Raw genomic sequence first — 27,881 nt, forward strand, 5'->3', positions numbered from 1 at the left:
ATAGAAGAAAAAGCAAACAAAGTATGCTGCAATTTTCAACTCCTTAACTGACAGTTTGGGTTAGTGGATTTTTTGAGTTAAACATTAAAACATCCACAGCATCCATCCATATGTGTTATTGATTAAACTAAGGAATGCAGCGTTGTGTCATCCCTTCTTATCAGTCCACAGGGGAAGAACAAACATCTGCGAGCTCCACGCCTAGAGGGCACCACCGGCTTGTGTTGTTTTTTCCTCCCTCCTCCCGGAGTTCAAACACATTAGTGACTGAAGCGCTGCAGGTGAGCAGCCTGCATATGGGAGGTGCCAGGGGAGCAAAAGAGAGCAACCCAAAGCAGATGGGGAGAAGATGACGACGCACTCAATATGTGTGTGGGTGTGTCAGAGGGAAAAGGAGAAGGCAATGTGTAGAGACTCACACCGCCTCCACCATTACACACCTGTCAGAGCAGGTGGAGACACTGACAGCTGATACCTGAACCTGTAGGTCTGGCTGGGGGGCTCCTCTTTAACTCAGTGGAGGGATTTTGTTTCTTTTTTATTTATTTTTTCATTTTTGAAGGCGTCGGGGTTTTGAATGATTCTGTTTTGTCATATTTTTTATTTTTCTTAACTATTTGAAGATTGAGATTTGCTGGTGCCTCCAGTCAACGTAGGGAATCGATTTTTCATCAGAACCTTTTATTGAGAACACTTAAGGACTCTGTTATTGTGGCAGCTGCGTCTGTGAGAGCTTAGTCATGGCAGACTTCCCGTCCAAAGTTACCACAGAGACCAGCGTCCCTAACTCCCAGAACTCCCACGGTGGGAACAGCATCCGAGGGCTGCCTGGAAGCATATCCTCCAGGGTGGACTTTTCATTTATCCGAAGCATCCCAGCTATGCTGATGATCGCTGAAATTGTATGTAACCAACTAAATGATTACTCTTCTGTCTGTCCTGCACTCTGCTCTGTTTAGTGGGAGGGATGCCTACTCTTCTTATTTTATGTTCTGAAACCTCTTGCACTATAAACCAGCAGGGCATCGGTCCATCTTAGCCATTGTGACTTTTTGACGGACAGAAACATAAAAATATTTAGTGTTCGAACACAATTTTCACACTGAAGATACAAAAGTAAGTTCCTAAAACAGCCTGTAACTGTAGTTTTTAATAAACGCTCGTCAAACAACAGTTAATTTAACATTTTGAGGGGGTTGTTTTCAATTCAACTTTATTTATACAGCGCCGAATCACAACAGCAGTCACCTCAAGGTGCTTTAAATTGTAAGGTCGACCCTACAATAATAGATACAGAGAAAACTCAACAATCATATGACCCCCTATGAGCAGCACTTTGGCGACAGTGGGAAAGAAAAACTCCCTTTTAACAGGAAGAAACCTCCAACAGAACCAGGCTCAGGGAGGGGCGGGGCCATCTGCTGTGATTGGTTGAGGTGAGAGAAGGATTTAATGATAAATGATGGAGTGATTTGTTTATGAATGGCCAATTTAAAATGCTTTGGGGTTGTTCAGCATGGAAAAGCTAATCAAGGTGACTCAACCTCTAGAGATGGACACGCCCCTTATTGCTGAAAAGACTTTAAGTAAATTTTAAAACTGCCTTCGATGCTTTATTTTTAAAAGCACTGAAGATTTTCTTTACTTTGGATGTTTGGAGGTTTTTTGCAGAGTGTTGCATTATGAACATGTTGTACATTACCTCTGGTGGGAGGTGCTGGAAAGGTCCTTTAAATATGATGCTTATTTTCACCTCCCCTTTTATTGTTGTCAAACTCGTTGCTTTACACAAATTTTTTTTAAATAATCATTAATTATCTTATACTGAAGCTCGGTGAAGCTCCCGTGTGCCTGAGTGGACTATTTCAAGGATATAAGCCTTTAATGACACAATACAAGAGTAGAAAAAGAAACTTGCCAGCATCTGTATGGTTTATGTTCAGCACAGAGCAGCAAGCAAACTAACTAGGACTCAAACATCTGTGAGGGAGCTTGAGGCAACTGCTTGCCTTACAGTATCTACTCTATAATTTGATAGTATGACGGTGCTGTTGGTTTATGACAGAAGTGTGTTTGCTGAGTTGCCAAAAAAAGTCATAAAAGCTTAATAAACAAACACAAGAAGCCCTGAGCTACAGTCGTTTACTCCACATCGCCTGGTGTACAGTGAGGATATGTGCACGTCTTATTAACCTTTGGACAGCCTGACCCATTTAAACACTGAAGACTATAAATTCCACTGCAGCAAGAAGTGTAATGATCCTCATGGTGGGCTGAACGCAGCTCAATGCAGCTGCAAAAGACTGAACTCCTGTTCACGTATTTCACACCTGGGGAGAAATATTGTTAGGATGGATTAACACCCGTGCCTGTCTTTGGCAATTTAAACCTTAAAAAGACTAAATGAAGTGATTTGTCTGAGTTAATGATTAAAGCAAAACGTTATTACTCTTCCGTGCTGACTTTTACCCAACCTACTACTACAACACCATGAAATGTCAGCAAAAACTGCACCTAATAAAGCCCGGACAGGTGACACGTTTCAGTCTGAACATTCACAGGGACGCTGCCGTGCACGGTTGCTCCTGCAGTTTTAGTGCAATGCTGGGGAGATCAGTGGAGTGTGACAGGAGGAGCCAAAGACCTCCCCCACCTCTCAGACGTTAGTCAGCCATGTTTCCTTTGCCTAAAGCCAGTACATACCTGAGAGAGGGGGGGGGGCAGATTGGACCGACCACTGGACCACTGTTCACCTTCCCTGGTACTTCACACAATTAGATTTATCTGGAGAAAAAACTATTTACATAAGCAGACACCATCATTGATTTCATTTTCCAGGCTCTGTGCCACTCTCTGATAGTGAAGCTTTCTGACTGTACGCCGCACAGTAAAGCAGCATGCAGTCATTTTTATTGTTTATTGATAGCCAGGAAGGTTTATGGAGCATAAACAGAAACTTGTTGACACACATTTAAATTCTGTGTCATCTGATTAATGGTGCAGACACACACGTCTTTATCTATGACTGCTGACGGAAAGAGCTCATCACAGGTTTAACTCACAGGACTAATATATAACATAAAGATATTATATTATAATATAAAGTTATCCTGGATTACCTACACTGCATTCAATTCAATTCAATTCAATTCAATTTTATTTATACAGCGCCAAATCACAACAAAAGTCGCCTCAAGGTGCTTCATAGATACAGAGAAAAGCCCAACAATCATATGACCCCCTATGAGCAGCACTTTGGCGACAGTGGGAAGGAAAAACTCCCTTTTAACAGGAAGAAACCTCCGGCAGAACCAGGCTCAGGGAGGGGCGGGGCCATCTGCTGTGATTGGTTGGGGTGAGAGAAGGAAGACAGGATAAAGACATGCTGTGGAAGAGAGACAGAGATTAATAACAGATATGATTCAACACAGAGAGGTCTATTAACACATAGTGAGTGAGAAAGGTGACTGGAAAGGAAAAACTCAATGCATCATGGGAATCCCCGGCAGCCTACATCTATTGCAGCATAACTAAGGGAGGAATCAGGGTCACCTGGTCCAGCCCTAACTATATGCTTTAGCAAAAAGGAAAGTTTGAAGCCTAATCTTAAAAAAAATCTTAAAATCTATTCCTTCACTGCTGCAAACTTTTGCTGTACCTTGCGTACTCTGTGTATCAGTCCACATCCTGTTTTCCTTCTCTCATCAACCAATCACAGCAGATGGCCCCGCCCCTCCCTGAGCCTGGTTCTGCTGGAGGTTTCTTCCTGTTAAAAGGGAGTTTTTCCTTCCCACTGTCGCCAAAGTGCTGCTCATAGGGGGTCATATAATTGTTGGGTTTTTTGCCTTGAGGCGACTGCTGTTGTGATTCGGCGCTGTATAAATAAAGTTGAACTGAAAACAATGCCCTCAAAATGTTAAATTAGCTGTTGTTTGACGAGCGTTTATTAAAACTGAAACACACCCTTTCTTCCCAGACGCTGTTTCCACAATGAAAAAACAGAAGTAATAATGTGAGAGTAAAGTTTGCTGCGGCTGAAACATTGTGACGTCATTGTTTGATATCCATAATGTTTAGCACCACCTTGTTGATTTTTCATCTCCACATCAACAACATCAACATAAAAAAACAACAAATTAGTCTCAGCAATATTTTTGCACACATTTTTAAAAACAAACATCTTTTCACCTGTCCTTACTCTGAAATTAGCAGAACACGATTAGTCTCCTGTTTCAGGTCCTGATGCAGTATTAATATACAACATGCCCTGCACACTCCATTATAAAATGCATTTGCATAATGCATAAACTCCTGCTGCTGTGCTCGAGCACACAGTTTAACTTGAACGATTGTTTGGCCATTAAATGATATATTTAGAACACTTTATGGTGCAGAGTTGTCCTCTAATAGGAACCACTTTATCCAGCGCGACAGGGTGAATGCCCTCTGTTTCATTCAAGGTCCTCGCTGATTTTGGTAAACACAGTTTACACAGCAGTGTCACAGCAGACTCCCTGGTCGAACATGTCCATCACAGCTGGACTTTACTGTTTTACTCAGGAAGTTCAAATGATTTCCTCTTCCTTCGGTTCAGAAGAGAAAAGCTCGTTATGATGCAGCTGCTTAGCAAAGGTCTACTTTGGAGAGCGTGCTGCGTATGCATGTGTGTAAAAAGTGAAACCTGACCTGTGCATACATAATGGACGGTCATGTCCTTTCTCATGAGACTGAAGCAGGGAGACATGCGTGCAGGGAAAGAGGGACGCCTCGTGTGTTTTGTACACTACCTGCAAGAGTCGGTCAGCCTGACTTTTAAGATCCCCGTGAAAACAGCCTGCCCACCTCAGTGTCACAGACAGTCTGTGGTGCTTATCTGGACATCAGTGACCTCAGGTTACGAGATTATCCTAAAATCTGAGATCTGCTGGCGAATATCTGCTGAGCATCGCAAAGCATTCAACAGCTGGTGTTTTCCTCAGAAGTTGATGGTTGGAGAAAGATTACAACAGCCATGTGTGCTGTAAATGTTGGTATATATTAATTCTAAGACTCAAAAATGAAACCACACATAATGGATACAGTTGCTGGAGGTGGTTACGTTGTTCTTGCATGCTCCGTCTAACACAATAACTACTGCTTACCTGTGACCCAGCAGATGTAGAGCCGGTTATCTACCAATCAGAAGGTCGGTAGTTGCTCTGTGTGAATGTTAGCCAAGGTATAGAAACGTCTGTTTAACTGGATGGATTCATGTAAAAAGCACTTTGAGTGCTCAGAGTAGAACAGCATTCACCATTTGTTTGTTTTTTGATGTAATAACTGTTTACATAACTTTATTTTTCGTGCCCTCAAACTGATGCACCTGTTGTTTCCTCCCTCTCACCTATTTAGGTTTTTGGGCTGCTCCACTGGGCGCTGATAGCAGGCTCCTATGTAGTGGGAGGAGCGTATGGCTGGGTATTGTTTGTCGCCATCACTCTGTGGATCCTCACCACCGTCCTCTTCTTCGTCATCCTGTTTGGTGTCACACAAAAACTGCCTGCTGTCCCATGGCCCCTGACGGTATGTGAGAGACGGAGATGTTCCTTGGCAACATTTTATAAACCACCTGTGACTTCGGGCATCGTTTCAGTGCATTTAACTACTTAAAAGTTGTTACATTAGAAAAACCAGGAAACAAAGAATTAATTGTACCGCAGCTACAGTATAATGTGTCTCCAGCACAACACACCCTGCATCCCTCAAAGTACAGCATACTTATGATCGTGGCTCAAGAGTTGGGAGTTCACCTTGTAATTGAAAGGTTGCTGGTTCGAGCCCCGGCTCGGACAGTCTCTGTCGTTGTGTCCTTGGGCAAGACACTTCACCTACCGCCTACTGGTGGTGGCCAGATGTGGCAGCCTTGCTTCTGTCAGTCTACCCCAGGGCAGCTGTGGCTACAATGTAGCTGCCTCCACCAGTGTATGACTGGGTGTGTAAAGTGCTTTGGGGTCCTTAGGGACTAGTAAAAGCGCTATACAAATACAGGCCATTTACCATTTATGTAAAATAGGAAAATTGTTTGATTTATGATTAGTAAATCACTTAAAATTACATTATTTGAATTAATTACAGTGTAATGATTCTTTTGTTTCCTGTAAAACCGCGACTCATTACATCCTCAGTCTACTGTTAATAACTTGAAATGTTTGTATGTGAATATAATGACATCATAATTTTAAATAAAATATGTTGAAGTTTAGTTTAATTACAGGGGAATTACACCCGTAGTCGCGGGTTGTATTAGAAACCGTTACCGGTTCCTTGATTTTGCAGTTTGGATGTTTGGTCGTCAGTTTTGAGAGACGGTGCATGAACGTCAGCGATACTAATCTGTACCACTCTGATGAAGTGGTGACGATGACGAGGCTGCAGAAACGGCTCAAAGATAGAAAGAGAAAAAGACGAGGATGCAAGGCCACAGAGGGGCACAGCGTGGCAGGAAGACGGCGAGTTATTGTGCATTGATGTAATGTTTGTTTTCTCCATTTGTTTCAGGTGATGGTGTATTTTAGCGCAGCCACAGTCCTCTATCTCACTGCTTTCATCACCAACGCAGCTCATGTGACTTCCTACCACTGGTATATCTATGGACATTTGGCAGCTGCTGCAGTAAGTCGCCACTCACACTATCTCACAAACTAGCCCAATGTCCAGGAAACACAGAACGGCCTTTTATAACGCACTCGGTGTATTTGATTAGGTGTGCCGCTCGCTACTCCTGCTAGTGCTGGGAACGACCTTCTGCCTTCAGAACAGCTTAATTTCTTCATGGCACAGATTCAACACGATGCTGGAAATATTGATCCGAGTTTTTCGTCCACGCTATCACAGCATCACAGTTTCTACAGATTCATCGGCTACACATCCGTGATGGTTTTCCACATCATCAAATCGGAAAGCTTCTCTATTTAATGGAGATGTTGTGACTGCGGAGGCCATTCGAGTACAGTGAACTCTCGTTTCAAGAGTTTGAGGAACAGATCAGTAGTGTCTGAAATAATTAAACTGCCTGTCTGACACCAACAATCAAAGGCTGTGTTGGCGAGGCCTGCACGCCTAAACGCACCGAGTTCTTGCCAAGTGAGCGACTGTTTAGATATTTGCAATAATGAGCAGCTGAAAAGGTGTGCCTTATAAAGTGGCAGGTGACGTATGACTTCCATTGGCAGAAACATCACATCTCCTGTATCGGTGTGTTTTATAGTTCCTCCTGCAGGTCAAAGTCTGTCCTGGTTTACAGCTTCAGCAGAAGCATTGATCACATGATTTCACACACACACACACACACACACACACTCTTATCAGAAGCTGCCTCTGAGCCACTCCTGTCTATATTATAGAGATAAAGTCCCACTAGTACATTGTTTAATCTGCTAAATCACACAGCTGGGCTTGGTATAGATATGAATTCAGAAACATAAACATCACTGTGATTTATGATGGCTGATAAGAATTTCAGACGTTTGCTCTGCTTCCTGGCGTCCCTTCGGCGGTGTAACCGTGTCTCTTCTCATTTTCCTTCGCTGCAGTTCTTTGGTGCTGCGGTGACCTTGGTGTACGCGGCCAGTGCTTTCTTCTCCTACTTGGACTGGAAGGAGGACGGAGGAAACGCCGCCACCAACACAGTGCCGACTTAGGGCTGTGCGGCCAGCGGTGCCCCTCCCAGGAACAACGCTCACAAAACTCAGATCCTGACTGAGGCGAACCCTGATAATAACCACGAGATGAAACCTGTTCCAGGTGGTTTATTGTTTTAGCCATCCCAGTAACACAGTAAATATACTGTATTAATACTACGAAATGTAATAATCCCAGATTGCATTAAAAATACACTTGAATTATTATGTACATAAAGTTATAAATTTCAGTAATAATTGAACAAAATCTGAAAATGTGAGTAGCATTAAAAAAAAAACAAGCACAGGCTGCATGTACTAACTACAGTGGAGGGTTATTTGGTTAGTCTGAGATCACCAGTGGATAAACCTGTTAGCTAAGGGAGGACTGCAGATCTCGACCTCCAGCTTTGGGCGTTGGGCAGTTCTCTGCTGCATTCTGCATCTATCAACAAGAAGATGAGGATGAAACCACTGAAAGTTGGCTTCACAGTTTGGGTTTACTGGGCCTAACAGAGCCTTTTAGCAATAAAACCACCCATAATGCACCTGTAGGAAAATAATCATGATGCTGACACACTGACACTGATATTTCTGCATGATTCAAATATTGTTCCACAGGCGTGGAGTACTGTTTTTGTGTGATTCTGCTCCTCTCCTGCTGTGCTGGACGTGCCTTTATGAACCACGCGAGTCTTTTTGTACCAAGAGTTTGAACGTTGGTGAAATCCTGCGCTGAGTGCTAGAGCTCAGCTACGCACTTCAAATAAACGACTGAGGTTTTTCTTTTGTGCTTATTTGAAAATATCGTTTTTTTTGTTTTTTTACAGACAATCGTAACAACACCGGAGAAATAAATATACTTGGAAAATGAAACATTTCTAAACACGTAAAAAACAATTTGTACCAAAAACTAACTGCAGACACACACAATCATTTTACATTAAACGTTACTTTGACAAGTTCGAAACTTAAAGACTGTTAAAATAATTTACGTCCATGAAACATATTAGTTCTACTTTACTACTTTCTGAAAAAAGAAGCATATTTGTTTCACAGCACAGGGACAGAAATACTCTACTTCCTGTTTCAAACAGGCAGTTCCAGTAAAAGCTAAACAGAATCACTGCACACGAGTGAAAGCATGAAAATATGAATTACAGTTGAACAAATATTAACTTTTCAAGCAGTCACATGCAGTCAAGTGATTGTTAACAGAAAGTGGGCAAAACCTTCAACCTTTCATGGCAAACAGAAACAGAGGCTCTTCCACTGATCCCTCTACATAAAACGCAGAGAAACACAAATATAAATTATCCGTTACAGACAGAAGATTTACGTTAAAAGACTGAATTGAACACTTTCATTAAGGCCCTGGAACAATTTTCCAGAGATTCACTGAGATTCATTAAAGTCAGCATGCTTGGAGCCTCCGAGGTTCAGAGATGTGACCACCAGTCCCTGACTCAGGTCTGGACACCGGCCCTCCTTTTCCTAGAAACACACATATACATCCAGCATTAATGTACAGTACCCCACACACACACACACAGGGTTCAAAACTTCATAACAAAGAGCCACGTGTCACAGCTGCCCTGTTATTTAAACGGGGCCACTTTTATAGTTATTCTCCAGCTCACAGAAAACTCACAGCTCTATACTGCAGAAACATCTCCTTGAAAGCCATGAAGTCAGTGAACGTCAGCAACATCTCAAAGATGTCACCTGACACTTCCTCCTTGTGCTGCCTGCAGAGGAAGGAGATAAACTCGTCACTTTTTCAGCGTACTTGTGTGCCACCTTGTGGTCTATTGCAAAATAACATTTCTTACGAGCAACATAACATAACTGACACATGGGTTGCTTTCAGTTCAGGTTCCACTTTCTGTCACATCTTACATGAGTAACTCTTTAAAGGTGTCCATGCTGAAGCCGGGAATTCTCTCCATCAGCTGCTGCTCCAGGTATTTTTCCAGCAGGTCGATCTAAATAACAGCCAAGATTCTGCTTTAAGTCAACGTATTTGTAAAAACTGAACGTCTCTGTATGAGTGTGAACTCTGCCCACACTTACATATTCATTAAAGATGGGTGTGTAGCTGAGCTTGTTCTCATCAGAGTCATCAAACTCACGGTAATGTTTCTCCATGAAAATCTGCTGAATCTGCTGGAAGTCGTCCTCTGAAAGAGAAGCAGTGGACATGTAGAAAGCGTCTTCATCACTAACTGGTGGCGCTGTCAGTGCACCTACCCATGATGATGTCCTCTATGCAGCCAATAACGCCATCGAAGGCCGTGTCTGCAGCCGAGGAACTGAAGGGAGAGAAGGGAGAGAAATCAGCACAAACTCCAGAGTTCCTGCTCCAGTGTTGCCAACTCCTCAGTAAGGAAAATCGCTATTGGCTGTCCTAAAAGTCGCTAGAAGTCGCTAAATGACGTCATCACCTAATTTGCATAATTGGTCATGCTAATGTAATTGTAACCTACGCTGCTGGAGAGAGAAATAACATCGTGGACAAGACATAAAGTGAGTAAAAAACGTCCTAAATGCATTTAGAGTTTATTTAGAACTACAAATTAAATTTATTTTAGCAATTATTGTTTTTTTTAATGTCACAATTCCAACCCTGCTCCTTAATCCGGGCTTGGACCGGCAAAAGTGACCCGAAATAAGCACTCTGGTGGAGTTACTTTGTGTGTGTGTGTTTATAAGTAGTTTTAAACCTTGTGATCCACAAAACAGCATAAGAGTAAAAGAAGAACTGACTGCGTTACAGCACCCGCTGCTTGTTGAGAGGAAAAGCGATATGCGCTTTCACATCTTTTTTTAGCGACTTTTTTTAGAAAAAAGTCGCTAGGGGGTCTGAAAACTCGCTAAATATAGCGACAAAGTCGCTAAGTTGGCAACACTGTCCTGCTCTGTGGTGGATTTTACACAGCAAGAGAAAATCATCAAATGACTTTTGCACCCGTTAAACATGTTTGCTGAACAATCACTCCACCCTGGAAAAAGAGAGAAATCGCTAAAAAAGCCCAGAATTACCCTGATATTCATGCCCACGATAAGTGCATCTAATCTGACTTAAAACAGGACGTCAGCTTCCTGCAGACGGTTAGAAAGCATTTCACAACAACCCACCTGGAAATAGCAAAGTGCTCCTCGTCCGTATCGAACACGTTTACCATGTTGTCTCCACTACTCCGGATTTCTGAGAAGATAAAGCGAGCACACAGGTGAACACTGCCCTTCTGCTAACACCTGTAAGATAAAACAGGCAGGTAGCCAGCGCTAACGTTCACAACAAACGTAACATCAGCTTTGAAGTGTGTTTCCGTTATTTGCTCTCATCAGAGTCCCCGCGCGAGCAACGTCAGTTAGCCGAGGCGGCTAATCAAAGACGCACGCGGCGTTAAATGCCCGCCATTTCTCATAAGTGAAAAAGTTCATTTACAGAAGTCTCGTGACGTATTCAATGTGTCCTAACGTGTTTAACTCACCCGGCTCCCTGATGTCCATGTCGGCTAAACTGCTCACTAGCGTACTTAATCCTGTTACCAAGGAAACGAGTGAACTTTGTGCGCCTTCGCGCCCCATCGGGTAAAACAACAACTACCGTATATTGGTTCCTACATTCGAAACAAGACATTTATTTGGAAGGGAAACAGCTGGTACTACTAATAATATAATAATAATAATAATATTATACATCAAAATGTTCACGAATGTTGCAGATTACACTTATTTGTTCACCAAATCATTCGTCATGAGGATGATTCACGTTTCTTCCATCAGGCTGTTACTTTTAAACCGTCACCTACAGACGATCATTAGCCTGTTTCAGCGGAACCAGATGATTGTTGGAGCTTAAAGATGCAAAAAGGAAATACGTTTAACTCAGATGCTGTCTGACGTTCATCAGAAGCGCTGAAAATCGGAGATTGTACACTTCTTCTGTTCGTGCCACAAGAAAAGAGTGAATGAGACGGTGGATCGACCGTAACTTTTATTATAAAGTATCAGTTAAAGTTTTATTATTAATATTATTGCAAATTTAAAACAGAAATCTAAAAGGTCGTATTAATATCGGTAATATTATGTAAAAGTAATTAAAATCATCTTCAGCTGCAACATTAACGTGAGGTATTAACGAATCTGTAATTATCCTGTAGCATAACGTATTATATTTAAAGTACTTAATGTACATTTTTAAGCCAAATCCGACTTCGTAGGTTATTATCATACCAAGCAGGATCATGACTTTCCAAAAGGACTTATTAAATACAAAATAATGTTTAAACTGTTTTGCTGTGTCACTTTTCCCGACACATCTGTTCTGAGTGCATCGGGCTTCATGTGAGCCTGAGACAGTGCCCAGTGTTTTCTGCACTGTACTTCTTTGTGATGAATTACCAACACACCAAAAGACAAAAACATAGCAATAGATCCCTGACTAATATCCATCTGTTACTTAAAGAGTTGCTGTGTGTGTTTAAAAATGTCCACATTTCACAGGCCAGTGGGTAAAATGATCCGTGAGTGTATCAGTAGTTTGGTTTTGTAGCAGGAGTCACACAAAAGAATCACATGAACATACATTTATTACAAATGTCACAATCCAGGAAACAATTCTTCAATAAATCACATCTTTGGGAACTCTGGGAGATTTTCCTTTACAGATGTTTTAAATACACTCAGTCTCACTCACACACACACACACACACACACACACACACACACTTTCCTGAACTGGATCTCCGAACACAGACCATCCACCTCTCACCTCCATGGATAAGGTGCTCCAGGAAAATACAACATAGCAAACAACGACCAGACCGGTCTTTTGTCATACCGAGAGATTCTGCTGTTGTCATAAACTGTTCTAGTATCGTGTGAATGATTTTACTGATTTTGCTCATGCAGCATGAAGCGTCAACTCCTTCAGAAACTATAAGAACAGGATAAATGTGAAATTGCATTCATTTGAAATGCCACTGGGCGTTTTAAAATTGTACAATACAATTTTACTGAATTATGATTTAACGTACGATTAATTTTGTCACCTGTTTCCAAAATACAAACATAATTCAGTCAACCCAGAGATGCTTCAAGTAAAGGATGGACAGAAAGACAAACACAAGGCAAAAGACGAGACGAGGGAAGATGAAGAAAAGGGAGCAGGAGTTGTACAGAACCCACGTTTTTACTCCACCTGAGCACTTCTGACAAACTTTGTTTTTAACACAAGATCACCAGCAGCGCTGTGACGTGCAGCACGTGAACAATCAATCCACCGCTCAGCTCGTGAGCCAACATCAGCGTTCAGCCTCATTTTAAGTGACCAACTAAAAACTCTTTTTGTGGACTGAAGAGTGTCAGGTTTGTCATCACAAACCAAAAATCAAACAGCCTCTCAGACAAGCTCGACTCCTGTTCCCCAACTGTTGGCACTAATCAAGTTTTACAGTGTGTGGTTGTGCGAGTACACACTTCCCTTACACTGGCTCTTTAAAATATGCATTTATAACCGGGAGGAAAAAACCTGACTGCGATCACCTGTATGTGACTTTAATGTAAATTTGAATCCCCACATTCTGTGGTTGCTTTATAAACGAGCACAAAAAGGAGACAGAAACATGTTATTTCTGCCATTTACGTTCTTTTGTGATTTTGAACAGCTTTGTAAACTTAATCAGAAAATTGAACTCAAGCGATTAAAGTCAACTGAGACAGTAGAATCAGAATAGAATGAAAACCCTCCGACTGGGTGATCGATCAGTACAGACGGGAAAGCTGCCCAAGGTTTGAGTGTTGGAGAAAATGCTACAGTGAGAACACAATTACTCACGCATCTGTAAGCAAAAAAAGAAAGTAAGACACATTTCAAGTTTGTACCTTCGGTTTAATACTGTACTACAGGCTGCGCTTTCCTCTGTGACCAAGCCCTGTCACGTCTGCAGATGTGTGCGTGACGGCGATGGGGTTAAATAGTAGCAGCCTCGGGACTGAAAGCACAAGTGGGATCCTCGTGATGGAAAGGTTCTGTGTTTTTAAATAGCTTTACACGGGGCTTGGAGATAAGAACTCGGTTCTGTCTGTAGCCGAGTTACACGGTCTCTGCGCTTTTATTTTGAAAAAAAAAAAAAGTAGAAAGTTTTCTTGGCCCAGCTTCTGCAGCGAGTTGTCAGAAGGATATAAAAGAGGAGATGTAGATACACGAGGAAAAGCTCCTGGGGGTTCCAGCTGTCGGTTTTTTGCCCCTCCTCTCATCTCCTTTCTTTCATCTATCCACCCCTCCATCGCCGCCGTCTCGTCTGACCAGAATTCAGCGTTCTGCCATTATCGCAACACCGTGGCAACGTCCTCGCAGCCCTGTGGGGTAAGAGGGGATTAGAGGAGGAGGAGGAAGCTAAAGGGCTTGTGTGTCTCCGTTTACTGGAGCGAGGGCAGGAAGTGTGTCAGGAGACGTGTGCGATGAGTCTGACGCGGGTCTGGATGTCGTGACGGCAGAGGGGGCACGTCTCTAACTGTAAGGCACACTCCATACACATACCACTGTGGAGAAGAGACAGACAACGTCAGATTGTTCCTGTTTAAGGAGTGAACAAAAATGAGCTTGAGACATTTTATTGACAGCAGAAGAACACATACCCGTGTCCGCAGGGCCGCAGCTCTGTGTCGGCCATGACGTCGCAACACAGCGTGCAGCAGTTGTCTCGGATGCTAACCTGCCTCATTAAGGCCAGACGCCGGTGTCTAGGAAACACACGCACACAAATACACACGTGACGTTTCTATACACATGCAGGTGCACACGGACAGTTTTCATGCAATCGTTCCTTCTCTTCACGCCGTCTCCCACAAGCGAGTGATTGATCAGAGTCATTCCACTCATTTAGAGCCACGCATTTCAAGTTCAAAATAATCCCCAGTTACCTCATGGTGCTCTGAAACAAGCTGTCTTAACCCTAAACCTTAATTAAAAAAATGTAAATTGTTGCACTTTTTGCAAATGTAAAAATAAATCAATAAATAAATAAAATAAAATCCAGATGTGGAATATGCAACTCAAACAGTTACATTTAGGTTTCTTTTTAAAGGTCACATTTTATGTACATTTTCAGGACGAACAAGCTAACGTTCAGCTGCTGAAGCTCAGCTGACAGATTTTCTGTGGGACAGCTGCTTAATGCGTCATGCTGCACACGGTGGTGTGGACAGACGCTCGGTTTTTAGATGCAGCCATTTTTATTGCGTCAGTCTTTCCTTCATTTAGCCCGACTGTCTGTTCCAAAGAAAAGACAAAAACAGAGGAAATGAAAAGCTGTCCGTCCTTTTCATTCATCAGTCAGTGACAGGACACTATAACAAACACCTACGTCGAGTCTTTTCTTTGTCCAGATTATTTTGCTATTTTTGTTGATGATGTTTTAGAGACGCGATGATCCAACTGTGGTAACGTTCAAGGTCCCGTTGTTGCAACAGATCTCTGCAAAGTTGAGTCAACAACGTCCTGACACAGAGGAACATTAGAGCTTTATATTAAACAGCTGCAGCCCGTCTCCATCCTGTCTTATTAAATCAGATATGACATCAGGGTTTCGTTTTTGTTCCACTTTCAGAGCATGGTTGCGTGGTTACACTGAGCCAAGACCGAGTATCTGCCCAGAGCAAAGTTTGATGTGTAGGAGAAAAATGCACTGAAGTTTTTAATGTTGAAATAAAAGTGCTGGTTTAATGCAGCCGACAGACTCTAATGAGAGATTTAAAGGATGATGAGTGAATGAATTAGTTGTATAAAGCACTTTGAGTGCTCAGAGTAAAAAAGCTATACAAGAACCATTCAGAGGACAGTTTAGTTACAGCAGATTACACACTGCTTTCCCAACCTCTGACAGCATCATCCAACTAGGGCTGCCACGATTAGTCGACTATCAGAATCGTCGACAGCTGATTTAATAGTCGACGCGTCGTTTGAAGCTTTGTAAGATCCCAAAAGACGCAGGAATAAGTAGTAGGATTTAAGAGTGTAATAACGGACTGAAACAGAAGATGGCAGCACTGCATGTACAAGGATGCCAGCTGCCGTTAAACCCCGAAGAAGAAGAAGCTGTGTCCCAGAATTCATAGCGCAGCCCAGCTCAGTTTCCAACAATGGCGGCAGCTAGTTAGTTTTAATATTACTCTTATTATTCTTTCTGGGTCACAAAATAAACGTTTAACATATTTTCAGGCGAGAATGTAGCTGTGTAAACCTCAAATATCTGCTCAGTTTATCAAGACACCACATATTTTCAAAAGCGCTCCGACGTTTTCGGAGACGTCTGTTAGCCACTAGCTCGATAGCTAGCCGGGGGCTAGGCTAACTAGAGCCGTGAGAACACCGGACTCCCGGCAAATCGTTGTCAAACCCACCGCCGTCTTTCGCTACTCAGGTTAAAGATGATATATAAGTCACTTAGATAACTTAAAATGTTATTGTTTGGCTTTTTTTCAGTATTTTATTTGTTCCTGAGTAAATCGGTTTGGCTGAGATTAAAGTTATAGTTTTTACACAGCTGAATAAACGTCAAGCAGACAGCTGATTATCAGAAGTGTGAGATGCTCGAGAATTTACTCCGGTGTCCTGTTATATTTTAGATAGCAAGGAGTTTATTAAACTTCACCAAAACAATCTGCAAATTTCATTAAAATTTAATAAACTATCATCTTGTCTTTATTTTTAGTTAGCACAGACCTTAAACACTTACAGCTGTAAGCTAATGATAGTTATATAAGAGCAGATGCTGCTGGTGCAATAAGCTGTAGTTTTATGTCCAATGGATGATGATCTGATTAGTCGACTAATCGCAAAAATAATCGGTGACTAGTCGACTATCAAAATAATCGTTTGTGGCAGCCCTACATCCAACACCACGAAATAAATAAATAAAATAGGACCTGTTTCATGTCTTACCTGGGCAGGATGATCTTTTCACTGGGCAGCAGTGAAGCAAAGTCATTGAAGGTGCTGAACTTGACAGAAGGTGGGTGACGGAAAGGCTTGGCCCCGAAGTTAAACTCACACTGCTGGTACGACATGAAGCTGGCTGCCGCGAAGAAGCCGGACCTGGCACAGAGGGGAAGAAAACACGTGATAAATGAGAGAAAATGTGGAGAACAAAATAAAGAGAAAAATGAGGAAAGGATGAAGTAAAACATGAGGAGAGGAGATGACTTTGTGTGGACTTACGTGGCAGATGAGAACACCTGTTTCTCTGGCGGTAGCTGATGTCCGTTCAGATAAAAGATCATCTGCTTTTTGCTGAGATCCAACAGGAAGCCGATGGCATCTCCTAAATGGAACGCACACGCAGCAGAATGAAGCTTTGGCGTGCTATTACTGTTATCTGTGTGGGCTGTGGGCCAGAGCCTGAATGTTGGCAGTGACAGCGTGGGTGCTAAAAATCACAAAACAGTCACGCCGAAACAACAAAGCTATTTCCAAACACTGACACTCAGAAGCCTGTTATTATAACACAGATTTCTTAAAATGGGAACATTTGAAAACGTCTTTAAAGTCAGCAAAAAGACGGCAGCAATGCCTGATTATAAATACATGTGTGTGTCAGTAAAGCGTACCCTCCTTCCAGCAGGGGTGAGCGTGAGGTTTACTGCGAGCGTTGTACCAGATTAGCTGCCTGCAGCCATCGTACGCACACGAGTATTCATCATCTCCTATTCCATAACCTTCCTGTAACACACACACACACACACACACACATTAGGTGGTGCAGTCAACCCAAAGCAGAATATCTAATCAGATTCAGAACACTTTGCTAAGGGCAAACTGTAAAAGTGTTCAAGTACATGGTTTAGGAACTTGCTGTCCTTGGTGGCCCATCCGATCTGCATCACCCCCGATGTAATAACCGTCACCTCGTAGTACCAAATGCCCGAATCCACACAGAATGTACAGCGCACGCTCTCAAAGGATGAGGCGTCACATCGCGCCTGAAGACGAGCGAACAGAAGGAGCAAAGATTCAGACTTTTCAGTTACAATAAAAACTCTGCATCTAATCTGCGTTCACACGCAGACTGACCTCGAGTCCAGTCGGGGAGATCTTGAGGTACTCGCTAACATCGTTGCTGTTCAGCATGGCGTTGATATTCGTGAGGTTGACTTTTTCGTAAGTGAACTGACGACCGTCCTTTAGGACTGGATGGAGAAGATGGAGAAAAATGATGGCTTTTCTTTAGTCGGTGACTCAGAGGATTATAATTGGCTCATCTAAGAAACGGGTGAAACATGGGGCTACTCACACAAGTTGTCGAGGCTCCACTGTGCACAAAATCCAACCTGCCTCTTTAGATAGTCAGGATGTTCTGCCCAAGACTCCAGAACAGCCAGACGATCGCTGATCGAAGACTCGGACACGGTCAGCTTGTTCTCGCCTAAGCAAAGGAAACCAGAACGTCTGAATACGTCACAACACCGCTGTGTGTAAAAACATCCCTACACGGGAGGATCGCAATTAGCTGAGCATCAGCAGCTGCAGTGCTGTTTGTGCACAGCATCGAGCTACAGTCGCCCGCGTCTCAGGAGCACTCGGAGCAGAATTGACAACACAAATGGGAGAAAACATGTTCGAGAACAAACAGCATCAATAAAACGTGAGCCATTTGAAATGAAGCAAAACGAATCACATGAAAGCCTGTCTCTAAACAGGCCTCACAGTTCTTTATGCAATGACTTCAATTAAACATGTAGGGGGCAGCTCAATGCTAACATTTCAGAGAAACTATAAGAAAAGATTTGTAACTGAGACCATCACGTCCTAGTCGTGAAATACAGAGAAGTGGTGGGTTTTAGTGCTGTTATTGCTCAGGTAATAAAACTGCTAAACAAAAGCACTCATCTGAATTCTGCACACAAACACTCATCGACAGCAGGGGAGCAGAAGAGCCGTTTACAGCTCCTCGGCTCATTTACCTGATAACACACGTCTTACTTCACCAGCCTAATCGTGACTCTTCGTTTTTAAACTGGCTTCATATAGTGAGTGAACCTACTTGTCTGAGAGAACTTCTCCAAAGCGATGAGAGCGAACAGCATGACAGTGGGGTGGGCCTCGGAGCTCTGGAGGAACAATGACAAACATCACACATTCATTTTCCACATATTCCACCAATTAAACAAACCTTTAACTTTCATGTTATAAAAGTGCTTGAGAAAAAGTTGCTGCAGTGACGTGATCGCATTCATGTTCGCAGCGGCACAAATACAACCAGTCCACAGAAACTTATTCCCACTAAATTTGGCCACTTCAATATTGCGTCTGTTGTCTTTGTCAGAAAATGCTGCAGATGTGTTTTGCTGCTGTTGTTAGACGAGCCTGAAATGCGCACTGCAACAGACTTCTTTATAGCTCTGACAAAACTTGGTGAAGCAGCGTCACAGAAAACCGTGCAGCTCTTATCTAATAAACAGCGAGAGCGATCCCAGCAGATGTAGCAGAGTGGTGTCCACATCTTTATAGTCGTCCACCGTCTCTGCCGGGGATTTGTAACCTGGCTGCTCGACGTGATTGGACCTTACCAGACTTCGTTTTAAGTAACCTGAAGCTTTCTCACTGTTCATACCCGGTGTTATAGAGCTCCGTCTGAAGGATAATAAAAGCTCTCGGACCACAAGGCATCAGCAAATTGTAGGCAATGTGCAACAGTGTCATTCGTGCAGCATACCACACACTAAACAACACCGCGTGTCAAGGTCTGCTCACCAGGCTCTCTAGAAGGTATTCAAGGGTTCCAGGGCTCAACAACCCGATACTGGGCAATCCTACAAAATAAAAGGTTTGTAAGAAACAGGGCAAACGTAGCAAACATTTGGTCTTTCTTCAGGTTTATTGAAAACATAAAAATACCAAAGAGCAAAGCCAGCGACTCAAAAATTAAACACAAATAAACCAGAACTGTGGACTGTACCGGCTAGCTTCTCCGCCAGGCATCCCAGGACCGCAGTGGTGTTTCTGTGTTTAGCGGGGTTTAGAGCGTCTTGTTGTGCAACGGCTGAACTCAGATTCAACATGTCCGAGAGTTTCTGGAGAGCATCCTGAACGGAAAAGGAAAAGTCACTTCAGCGAGGATGATTCATTGTTTCTCCAAACAACCTAAAAGTCAAGCACCACAGAAAGCTGGAACGCTTCACTTCCATGATCCTGACAGATGATGCTACAAGGACATAAACCAGGATCATTCCATGCACAGTTGGCGCGGAGCACCCACAATTTCTATTCTAAGATTGTACTGATGGAGTCTTAGGGCCCCGTGATCGGAAGGTCGGGGGTTCGATTCCCCTGAACGGCTACCCTGAGGTACCCCTGAGCAAGGTACCGTCCCTACACACTTCTACCCAGGCGGCCAATGGCAGCCCACTGCTTCACTGAGTGAATGGGTTAAATGCAGGAAGGAATTTCCCCACAGGGATCAATAAAGTACACATTATTATTATTATTATTATTATTATTATTATTATTACATGAAATTGTGTGAAATATAAGTCCCACTGGATTCACTGCATTTCTGTGGGATACTGTGAGGAGCTCACTCTGTTCAGAGTGTAGCAGTACGGCCTCTGTCCCCACATCTCTGATCATGGAAGCAGGAGGCACATTTTATTTGTTCAAAGAAGTTAAAAAAAAGGTTGTGGGTGAAGGGGGAGGGGGGGGATCAGAGGGGAAAAAACAAAAACGTTTTAGCTGAATGAGCACTCGTTGTTCTACACAAGATTAATCTGTCCTGGACAATGATAACAATAACTGTGATTTCATTTTTATCATTTCTAATTAATAGAAATCTACAAAAATAGCTGCAGTTCCTTTAATCTGTGTGACTTGAGTGAAAATTGAAACTAATGATTTAAAAAGCTGTTTCCAAATATAAACGAGCATCTTTTTAACTGAAACATATGTGCAGAGAAATGTGAGCGAGCGTCATCAAAATACAGAAAAGGGGAAAGAACAAGTCAAAGATTGTTCTGATTAGAGCTGCAGTCACAAACAGAAAGGCCAAGGAAGATCACATCCATTACTTTCTAGGTTAAAGGTCAGATTGATACCTTGGTGGGTAGAGGACACTCGTCCAGGAGAAGTGTGATCACTGCAGGGCCTAGTGGATCATCCAGTGGAATCACTCGTATCAGAGACTGGACAACCTCCAGCCAGCCGTCATCTAAGAGAAAACAAGAAACTTTCAACCGAGATTTTGTATCACTTTTGTTATTTTACACTGTTGGTTTTTGGTAATCTGCCTCCTTGAGAATCAAAAGATTCGTCATTGTCATTAAGCAGTCACGCAACATAATTCTGTATGATAGTTCTCAGCTTAAAACACAGAAAGACTTCAAATAAATAAATACACACAACAGGGAAACGAATAAAGAGGCAGCATCGTAGCCGCATGGTTTAAAGTGCAGGAGTCCAGTGCATGGCTCAGCCTTTTAAGGCCCGAGGTGCCTGCATGTGTGTGCGTGTTGGTTCTTGTTTCAGTGGTCCTATACCGTCCTCCAGAAGAACAGGGACAAAGTTTATCACCGGGTGGGCGGAGTCTACAGCTAGCTTTCCTTCTGGGCATAGCCAGCATACACTGGATCCCATAAAGCCCCATGTTTTTCTCACTAGCCTGGCCAAGTCCTTTCTGTCCTGTTGCATGCAGCTGCCATACTCTTACACTAAGACACAAGATGCTTTTCTATTGTGGTTCTGCAGCAATTCGCCAGCAGCCTTGAAGGAAGCCCAGTTAGTTTAACCTCTTAAGCACCCAAATATGGGTGCAAAAGGGAGGAGATTACAGAGATCATAAAACCGCTGGGGGCTTAACAGGTTAAGCTTTCTGGGGGGAAAAAAAGAGCCTTTGCTGGTCCTTCTCTACCAGGCGAGATGTAAATTAAGGCACAGGCCAGGTCAGCCGTGACATGAATGCCCTAGAGCAGCGGTCTCCAACCTTTTTTGCGCCACGGACCAGTTTATGCCCGACAATATTTTCACGGACCGGCCTTTAAGGTGTCGCGGATAAATACCACAAAATAAAACTAGTACCGGTACCAAAAAAAAGAAGATTTATTCATAACACACGTGAAAAGACCCAGAAAAACCGAGTAAACGATAAAAACGATAACAAAATAACACTGAAAACCGATAAAAACCCTGAAAACTATACATTTCACACCTGAGCCTCAACTCTCGCGGCCCGGTACCAAACGACTCACGGACCGGTACCGGTCCGAGGCCCGAGGGTTGGGGACCGCTGCCCTAGATCTTACGGTTCTTTAGCTGCTCTACCTCACGGTAGTGAGCATGTTGTGTCTTCCAAAATACATCATTTAAATCTAAGGTGCAATTATTAAATGGTCCCACAAGATTTTGCCTCATTTTCTGATGTATTCAGCTAGAACAGAGTTATACACAGATGCTGTTTGGATACTGGCATTATATCGTTGACACTCGTGTTCTGTCTGTAGGGCAAACCAGCCGTCATTGAGCCCACACTAGCAAAAGTAGCAGCACACTTCTTGGTCTCTTTTCTGAGACCTGTTTGTTCATTTCTACAAGGTGTATTTAATCTGGCTCAGATTCCATGATTTGCCCATTTCATCTGAAAAGCCCCCAGGAGATGTTTCTGAAAGGAGCAAGTATCCGTGGACTGACGATGCTGGTTGGAAAATTAAAACTGAAAAAAAGAAAAAGAATAAAACAGTCAACACTGTGTGAAATCAATGAGCATGTCTGGGTTGTTTTTCGCATAAACCCTTCAATAATAAATACTAAGTGCAAAATATAAATTCCTTTCTCTTCTCCATCATTTCCTTTCACAGCTGCTGTTAAAGCCTCATCCAAGCAAAGCTTCCTCTGCTGTTTCTCTCACAAGAAGATGTTTGAGTATCCGTGCTCACCAACATAACCCTCGGTTCTGAGTATAATACGCAGCCTACTAAAGCATGCATTTCCTGCCCATTAGGTGACTCAGTGAGAAATCCTTTCTGTAATATCACTCATGAAAGCCAACAATCTTATGAATAATTTAACATTGCTTGCACGTGTCAAACAGAAAGTGACTGATTTGCTTCTTGGCTGGACTCAGGGTTCAGGACTGCAAGCTAATACCCAGCTTGGCTGCTGTCAAGCCACACAACACCGAGCCTTGTGAGCGTCAAACACCATGTGTGCATGACACCAGGCTTGAGCAAGAATTCAAAAGGTACCGCATACACATCCAAACACTGCACGCCTCAAGCAAATGTGAGGGCTTCAACCATATGCACACGAAACCACAAGCACAACAAAAAAATTCAACAGAAACATCAAACTAGCACAAAAATATTTCATATAAATAAAACTCACTAGATTGGGGTAAAAGTGTGAACTCTAATACATTATGTATGTGGGATAAATCATGACTGTGTCCCTTCCCCAAATGATGAACTGCTCCCCTCAGGCTGGGCAAGCTGGAGTACATATGCTGAGGAAGCAACCTCAGCTCGCGACTGCTGCAGTTCCTCTGCTCACATTCAGTCCACTCAAACCTGATCGTGCAGGTTTTGCGTATTTTGGTCAAAACTGTGCTTACTGTTAACAAAAGATTGCACAACCCAGACCAGTTATGTTTACTAAGAACTGTTTTTGAACACTACAAATTGCATAATTGAAGCGTGCATGCACACTTATCTGAATAACGGAGATGATACATCAATTCAAGACAAACAAACAGGGACTGAAAAATGACTAAACAGGCCACAACTGGTGGGAGTCAGGCTCATACACTGAGCAGATCTCATCCAAGTGCAAATGCACGGTGTCATCCAACTGTCTTTGCTCCACAAAAGTACCAACATGTAGCATTAAACTTAGCAGTGCTACCATACAGGTGTGCTTTCATCATAACCTGAAAATAATTGGATCCACTTGGAAATCCTTTGTGGTTAAGGCGAGATTAGATGGGAAATAGAGGCACAACATAAATGTGACAAACTGTTAGCTGCACTTCCTGACTACTAGCATAATCTCACCAAGACTTTGTACTGGGGAGCAGGTTTAAGACCAGGTAATGTCTGATCCAGTGGCACCTTGCATTCGTTGCTCACGAGCACCTCTGTTGGGCAACTCTTAGACGAGGCGAGAGCTGCAGCGCATGTGGGACAGCTTTAGAAGGATAAAGCCATTGTCACACATATTACGGTATTTACCTGACAGATAAAGCAAACTCTGCTGCTGAATCGCCACTAAGTGGTAACCAGTCAGTATGATGTCCAGAAGTGCGCATTTTAGAATACCACAGGTAAATTTGGAGCAAGCAAGTTTTCAAATAGTCCAGATATATCAAAGCAGAAAAACATCTACTGAGTTCAATGCACTGTAATGATACTTCCTCAGCACTTCTCATAAACAGCTCAGACATTGGGCCTGAGGGGGGAAGGGAAAGCATATGCACACAGGACTGTTAATTCCTGGAACTCCTCTCTAGTCACTAATAAAGATAAACCCTCGATAATAGAGAAATGGGTTCATTTGACAAACCAAGAAATGTTTTTGTCACCTTATCATATCGTGTTTTCCTCACAGAGCAAGTGTTCCTTCTTTCACACATCTGATAACCTTTGAACCAACAATAAAAGCTCTTGTGTCACACACTTCTTCACCGACTTGCCAGAGTGGTGTTTGTTTGCTGTGTGGCTTCATGTTTTGTGTTGAGCATGTGAACGTGTTTCAGAGAAGTTTCCTTACCCGTCTCTGCCATCTCATGCAGAGTGATCATGGAGTAGGGAGGCTCTTGATCACTGAAAAACAAGGCAGGGTTTTTTGTTTTACATCTTTTTCACTTTACCCAAACATAACAAACTTGTGCATGCACAATTAACACAAATGTAGTGATGCTCACTAAAAGCACTCAACCAGCCAAAGTGTTTGTGACCCTGTGATCACAGCATCTGGAATAATATCAACAAATGACTCATGTCTTTGTGCGTTTCTGTGATCACAGTACTGGATATGGACAACAATGTTATCCTGTGGAGAGGCTGACGCGAGTGTATAGTTACGATGTATCTGGTTCAGTGGATGTAACTGATGATAACGCTTCTGTTACCATTACTTATTGTAGCTGATCCCAAAAAAATCAAACCCACTATCACTATAGCCAGCCACAGACTCAGCTTAATTCTCAGATTTCCTACCATTACTTAGTAATACTGCAAGTGAGATGTCTTTCATTAATTAGTCATATTGTTTGCACACTGTTGGAATAATGTTTTAAACACAGCCGTTTTCAAACTGAGATTATGCAATAGTATTTTAAGTCTACTTTATTTTGCCAATACATCGATTTTAAGACAAACAGTGAACCTCTAAAACACTGTTAGTCCGATTTTTTGCAGCTTATTGTTGATTCATACATGTACTGTTATCCTGAAGAGGTTTACTTGTGTGGCAACACACTGTTAAAACAGATGTTAAATGAAAAATCTGGAAATAAAAAAAAGGGCAACTGAACAAGTGGCTGAATCAGACAGAACGTGCTGAAAAAGCCGACATCAAACCACCGAGTGATGGAAAATCTGTTCTGTTGCTTTAGGTACAAACTGAGATGTCTGCACAGACGGCTTTTAAACACAATGAAAGAAGAGTTAATAAAGACACCGTGGCTGTTATTTGGTGTATACTAAGAGACAGATGCACAGATCCGTGACAACAGTCCCAGTGGACATGAAACACTCAGTAAAATCTCTCTTTTCTGATTATCTACAATCGCAAGGAAATCAGTTTTCCCTGGGAGCATCTCTTCTTATTGCATGAACTTCAGAAACATGACTCACTATACTACGCCTCAAAATGCAAGTTGGTTCTTCAACGACAACAAATACGTGGAGGAGGTGGCACGGGCTTATGGGTTCTACTTATTCAAAGCCACAAGTTCTACAAATTAATGCTTGCAACTGCAGCTCAGAGCGCTTAATCGCCTTTGTTTTAAGCATGTTTTTGTGTGAAAGTATTGATTTTTTTCATGAATAAGCTGCAGCTGCATGCTTTATTATTAGTCTTTTCTTTATGAGAGATCCCAATTTCCTGAAAAAAGAATAACTCCCCAGTTTATTGTTATAATACCACAAGAATAACACTGAACCCTAATTGAGACCTAATTGTTAACCCACTGTTAACATTACAGGTTGACGTTATTTAAAAAAAACAAAAAACAAGAATTATGATAGACAGAATTTAAGAGCTGTAGACCAAGAACACCCTAAGTTTTCATTTTGTTTAGCTTATTGAATAGTTGTTGGCATTTTCCAACTTACTTGTCTACAAGTGTCCTGATGACAGCCAGCGTGTCCAGCACCAGGCCATCTACATTCTGCTTTTTCCGTCTCGGCTCATGAGGCCCTCGACCTCGACGAGGTGGCCTAACCGGGTCCCTGGGCCGACTGCTCCGAGCCTCTGCTGCGTCAGCACCCACACCTGCACTGTGATCCACCCGCCTAGCTTGTCCTCGGGTTGCTCTCGATGAACCATGATGTTGGTCCTCCAAGTCACTATCTTCTCGACATACACAGCTATTACCCATGGTTCCAGAGTTGGAGACCAAACTGGCAAGTGTTTCCCAGAATGGATGAAGGGACTTTGAGGAAGAGAGGAAGAGCAGAACCTGTACAAGGCTCCTGCAGGCACAGAAAGTAATCCAGGTGGCTACTATCATATCATTTGGAGAGCTTGGTTTTGGGGGGTTCTTGTCCCTGTGGGCTGGGTGGGGCCAGTGCAAAAGACCATACTGTTGCCAAGCAGAGACTTGTGTGGGACTAGTGAAAAATGGCTACTAAAATGAACCAGAAAAGGTCTGGTGATGCAGCCAGGAAAGCTCGGAACATCACAGGTAACCAAAGGCTCCAGTCAACCTCTCATCCAGGACTGGATGGATCGCTGTGAAGGCAACACAAACACAAAACAGAAAGCATTTAGCTCAGCTGCTTACTCGATCTGTCAGTGCAGCCAGCAGCAAATATTGAGACTTGCGGAAACGACACACCCCGTACGATAAATGTCAGCAGATTACAGAAGTTAATTATTGAAATTAAACATGAGTCCCCTTTCTCTCAAACAAAAGCGCCACTAAACGACGTTCAGTTGTTTCAATCTATAGCTGTGCTGCTCAATTAAAAAGGCACAGTGTATCACACGGAGCAACTAAACGATGACACATTTTAGTATTGTTGACAAACAAGAGCTTTTCAGTTAGCTGACTTGCAAGCTAGCCACCCACAAAGCAAGCAGTTGTCACGTTAAAAAGGAAACTCAAGTTTCCCGAAGTTGTTCTTATCATTAAAAGCAACAATGGTTCCATTTTAAACTAAAGACATACTTACGGTGCTATCTTGTAAAACAAACACCATTCAAAGCGCAGTCGAGCCAGACCAAAGTAGTTAACAAACCAGAAGGCTAACAAGGTAGCTGCGCTGTGTATGAGCTAGCCTCCGAGCTGTTAGCTTCGATAGCTGGACCCTCCTCCGATTCTCCCGTCGGACTACACAAGTTAGGTAACGAGAGGAACAACAAGCTGAGCGTGGTACTCGGGTGTCAGGACACATTTACACCGCCCGTCTATATTCCGCCGTAACACACCTTCGCTGAAGTAAAACAGCCACACGGTCATAGCGTACACATTTTAAACGACGCTACTAAGGAGCGCTAGCTGGTCGCTAAGTTCCGTAGCGCTGCCAGCTAAAAGGTTGGTCATCGTCAGCTGTGGATGCGAAGGCGAGACTGGAGGAGAAGGGAGGATTTTTCTCTCTAATGTTACGTGAACATAGGAGTTCTGCCTAATGGTTTTACTTTTTCTCTTAATACATGTATGAGAAAATAAGAAATATATGAATGAATTTGTTAATTTTAAAAGGAAATTGATTACGCAACACAAAGTTCAAAGAATTAAAGAAATGGTATGCTACACCTCAGTTCAGTACAGCAAATGTGTACAAATTTAACCTTTAAATTTTTTAAATGTTTCAGCCTGAAACATTTACTAAAGTGACCCCCCCCCTTCAAAAAAAGAAAGAGATTTCTTTTGTTTACTCTCCGAAACACCAATTAAGGATATTTTATCTATTTAGTAATGCCAGGTGGACTACCTATGTGTTTATAATTCATCTGAGGTTCAAAATAATATATACATATAATATTAACAGGTTAAGAAAAATAAA

At 42.6% G+C, this 27,881-nt stretch overlaps 3 protein-coding genes across 3 annotated transcripts; 1 reads left to right on the forward strand and 2 right to left on the reverse strand.

Moving 5' to 3' along the window:
* The first annotated feature begins 359 nt into the window (after positions 1–359).
* Positions 360–8,432, forward strand: pllp (plasmolipin). The gene is made up of 4 exons (XM_087842783.1): positions 360–902; positions 5,392–5,562; positions 6,538–6,651; positions 7,572–8,432. Exons 1-4 carry the CDS (start codon positions 741–743, stop codon positions 7,677–7,679), a joined length of 555 nt encoding a protein of 184 aa, XP_087698909.1. The 5' UTR covers positions 360–740; the 3' UTR covers positions 7,680–8,432.
* On the reverse strand, positions 7,764–11,254 carry arl2bp (ARF like GTPase 2 binding protein). Its single transcript, XM_006795798.3, has 7 exons — positions 11,156–11,254; positions 10,797–10,866; positions 9,909–9,970; positions 9,732–9,838; positions 9,558–9,643; positions 9,310–9,406; positions 7,764–9,152 (listed from the first exon to the last, which is right to left on the reverse strand). Exons 1-7 carry the CDS (start codon positions 11,250–11,252, stop codon positions 9,054–9,056), a joined length of 618 nt encoding a protein of 205 aa, XP_006795861.2. The 5' UTR covers positions 11,253–11,254; the 3' UTR covers positions 7,764–9,053.
* A 994-nt stretch (positions 11,255–12,248) lies between these two features.
* rspry1 (ring finger and SPRY domain containing 1) lies at positions 12,249–27,429 on the reverse strand. Its single transcript, XM_087842784.1, has 15 exons — positions 27,048–27,429; positions 25,986–26,604; positions 24,418–24,470; positions 20,757–20,869; positions 19,625–19,751; positions 19,420–19,478; positions 18,710–18,776; positions 17,960–18,091; positions 17,740–17,855; positions 17,505–17,648; positions 17,277–17,388; positions 16,888–16,990; positions 16,612–16,764; positions 14,307–14,411; positions 12,249–14,210 (listed from the first exon to the last, which is right to left on the reverse strand). The coding sequence occupies exons 2-15, from the start codon at positions 26,381–26,383 to the stop codon at positions 14,114–14,116; spliced, it is 1,779 nt and encodes a 592-aa protein (XP_087698910.1). The 5' UTR covers positions 26,384–26,604; positions 27,048–27,429; the 3' UTR covers positions 12,249–14,113.
* Positions 27,430–27,881: the final 452 nt, after the last annotated feature.

The sequence above is a fragment of the Neolamprologus brichardi genome, chromosome 7 (assembly GCF_056152115.1).
Source record: "Neolamprologus brichardi isolate AB-2024 chromosome 7, ASM5615211v1, whole genome shotgun sequence".
NCBI lineage: Eukaryota > Metazoa > Chordata > Actinopteri > Cichliformes > Cichlidae > Neolamprologus > Neolamprologus brichardi.

Excerpts from the sequence above, each read along its gene's own strand:
- pllp (XM_087842783.1), top strand. The coding sequence starts at position 741 with ATGGCAGACTTCCCGTCCAAAGTTACCACAGAGACCAGCGTCCCTAAC. Across the intron at positions 903-5,391 it reads TGCTGATGATCGCTGAAATT|GTTTTTGGGCTGCTCCACTG; the intron begins GTATGTAACCAA and ends TCACCTATTTAG. Across the intron at positions 5,563-6,537 it reads CTGTCCCATGGCCCCTGACG|GTGATGGTGTATTTTAGCGC; the intron begins GTATGTGAGAGA and ends CATTTGTTTCAG.
- arl2bp (XM_006795798.3), bottom strand. The coding sequence starts at position 11,252 with ATGGGGCGCGAAGGCGCACAAAGTTCACTCGTTTCCTTGGTAACAGGA. Across the intron at positions 9,839-9,908 it reads CATAGAGGACATCATCATGG|AGGACGACTTCCAGCAGATT; the intron begins GTAGGTGCACTG and ends CTTCTCTTTCAG. Across the intron at positions 9,153-9,309 it reads TGTTTCTGCAGTATAGAGCT|GAAAAGGAGGGCCGGTGTCC; the intron begins GTGAGTTTTCTG and ends GTGTGTTTCTAG.
- rspry1 (XM_087842784.1), bottom strand. The coding sequence starts at position 26,383 with ATGATAGTAGCCACCTGGATTACTTTCTGTGCCTGCAGGAGCCTTGTA. Across the intron at positions 18,777-19,419 it reads AATACCTTCTAGAGAGCCTG|AGCTCCGAGGCCCACCCCAC; the intron begins GTGAGCAGACCT and ends TTGTTCCTCCAG. Across the intron at positions 16,991-17,276 it reads TCACCCCTGCTGGAAGGAGG|GAGATGCCATCGGCTTCCTG; the intron begins GTACGCTTTACT and ends CGTTCCATTTAG.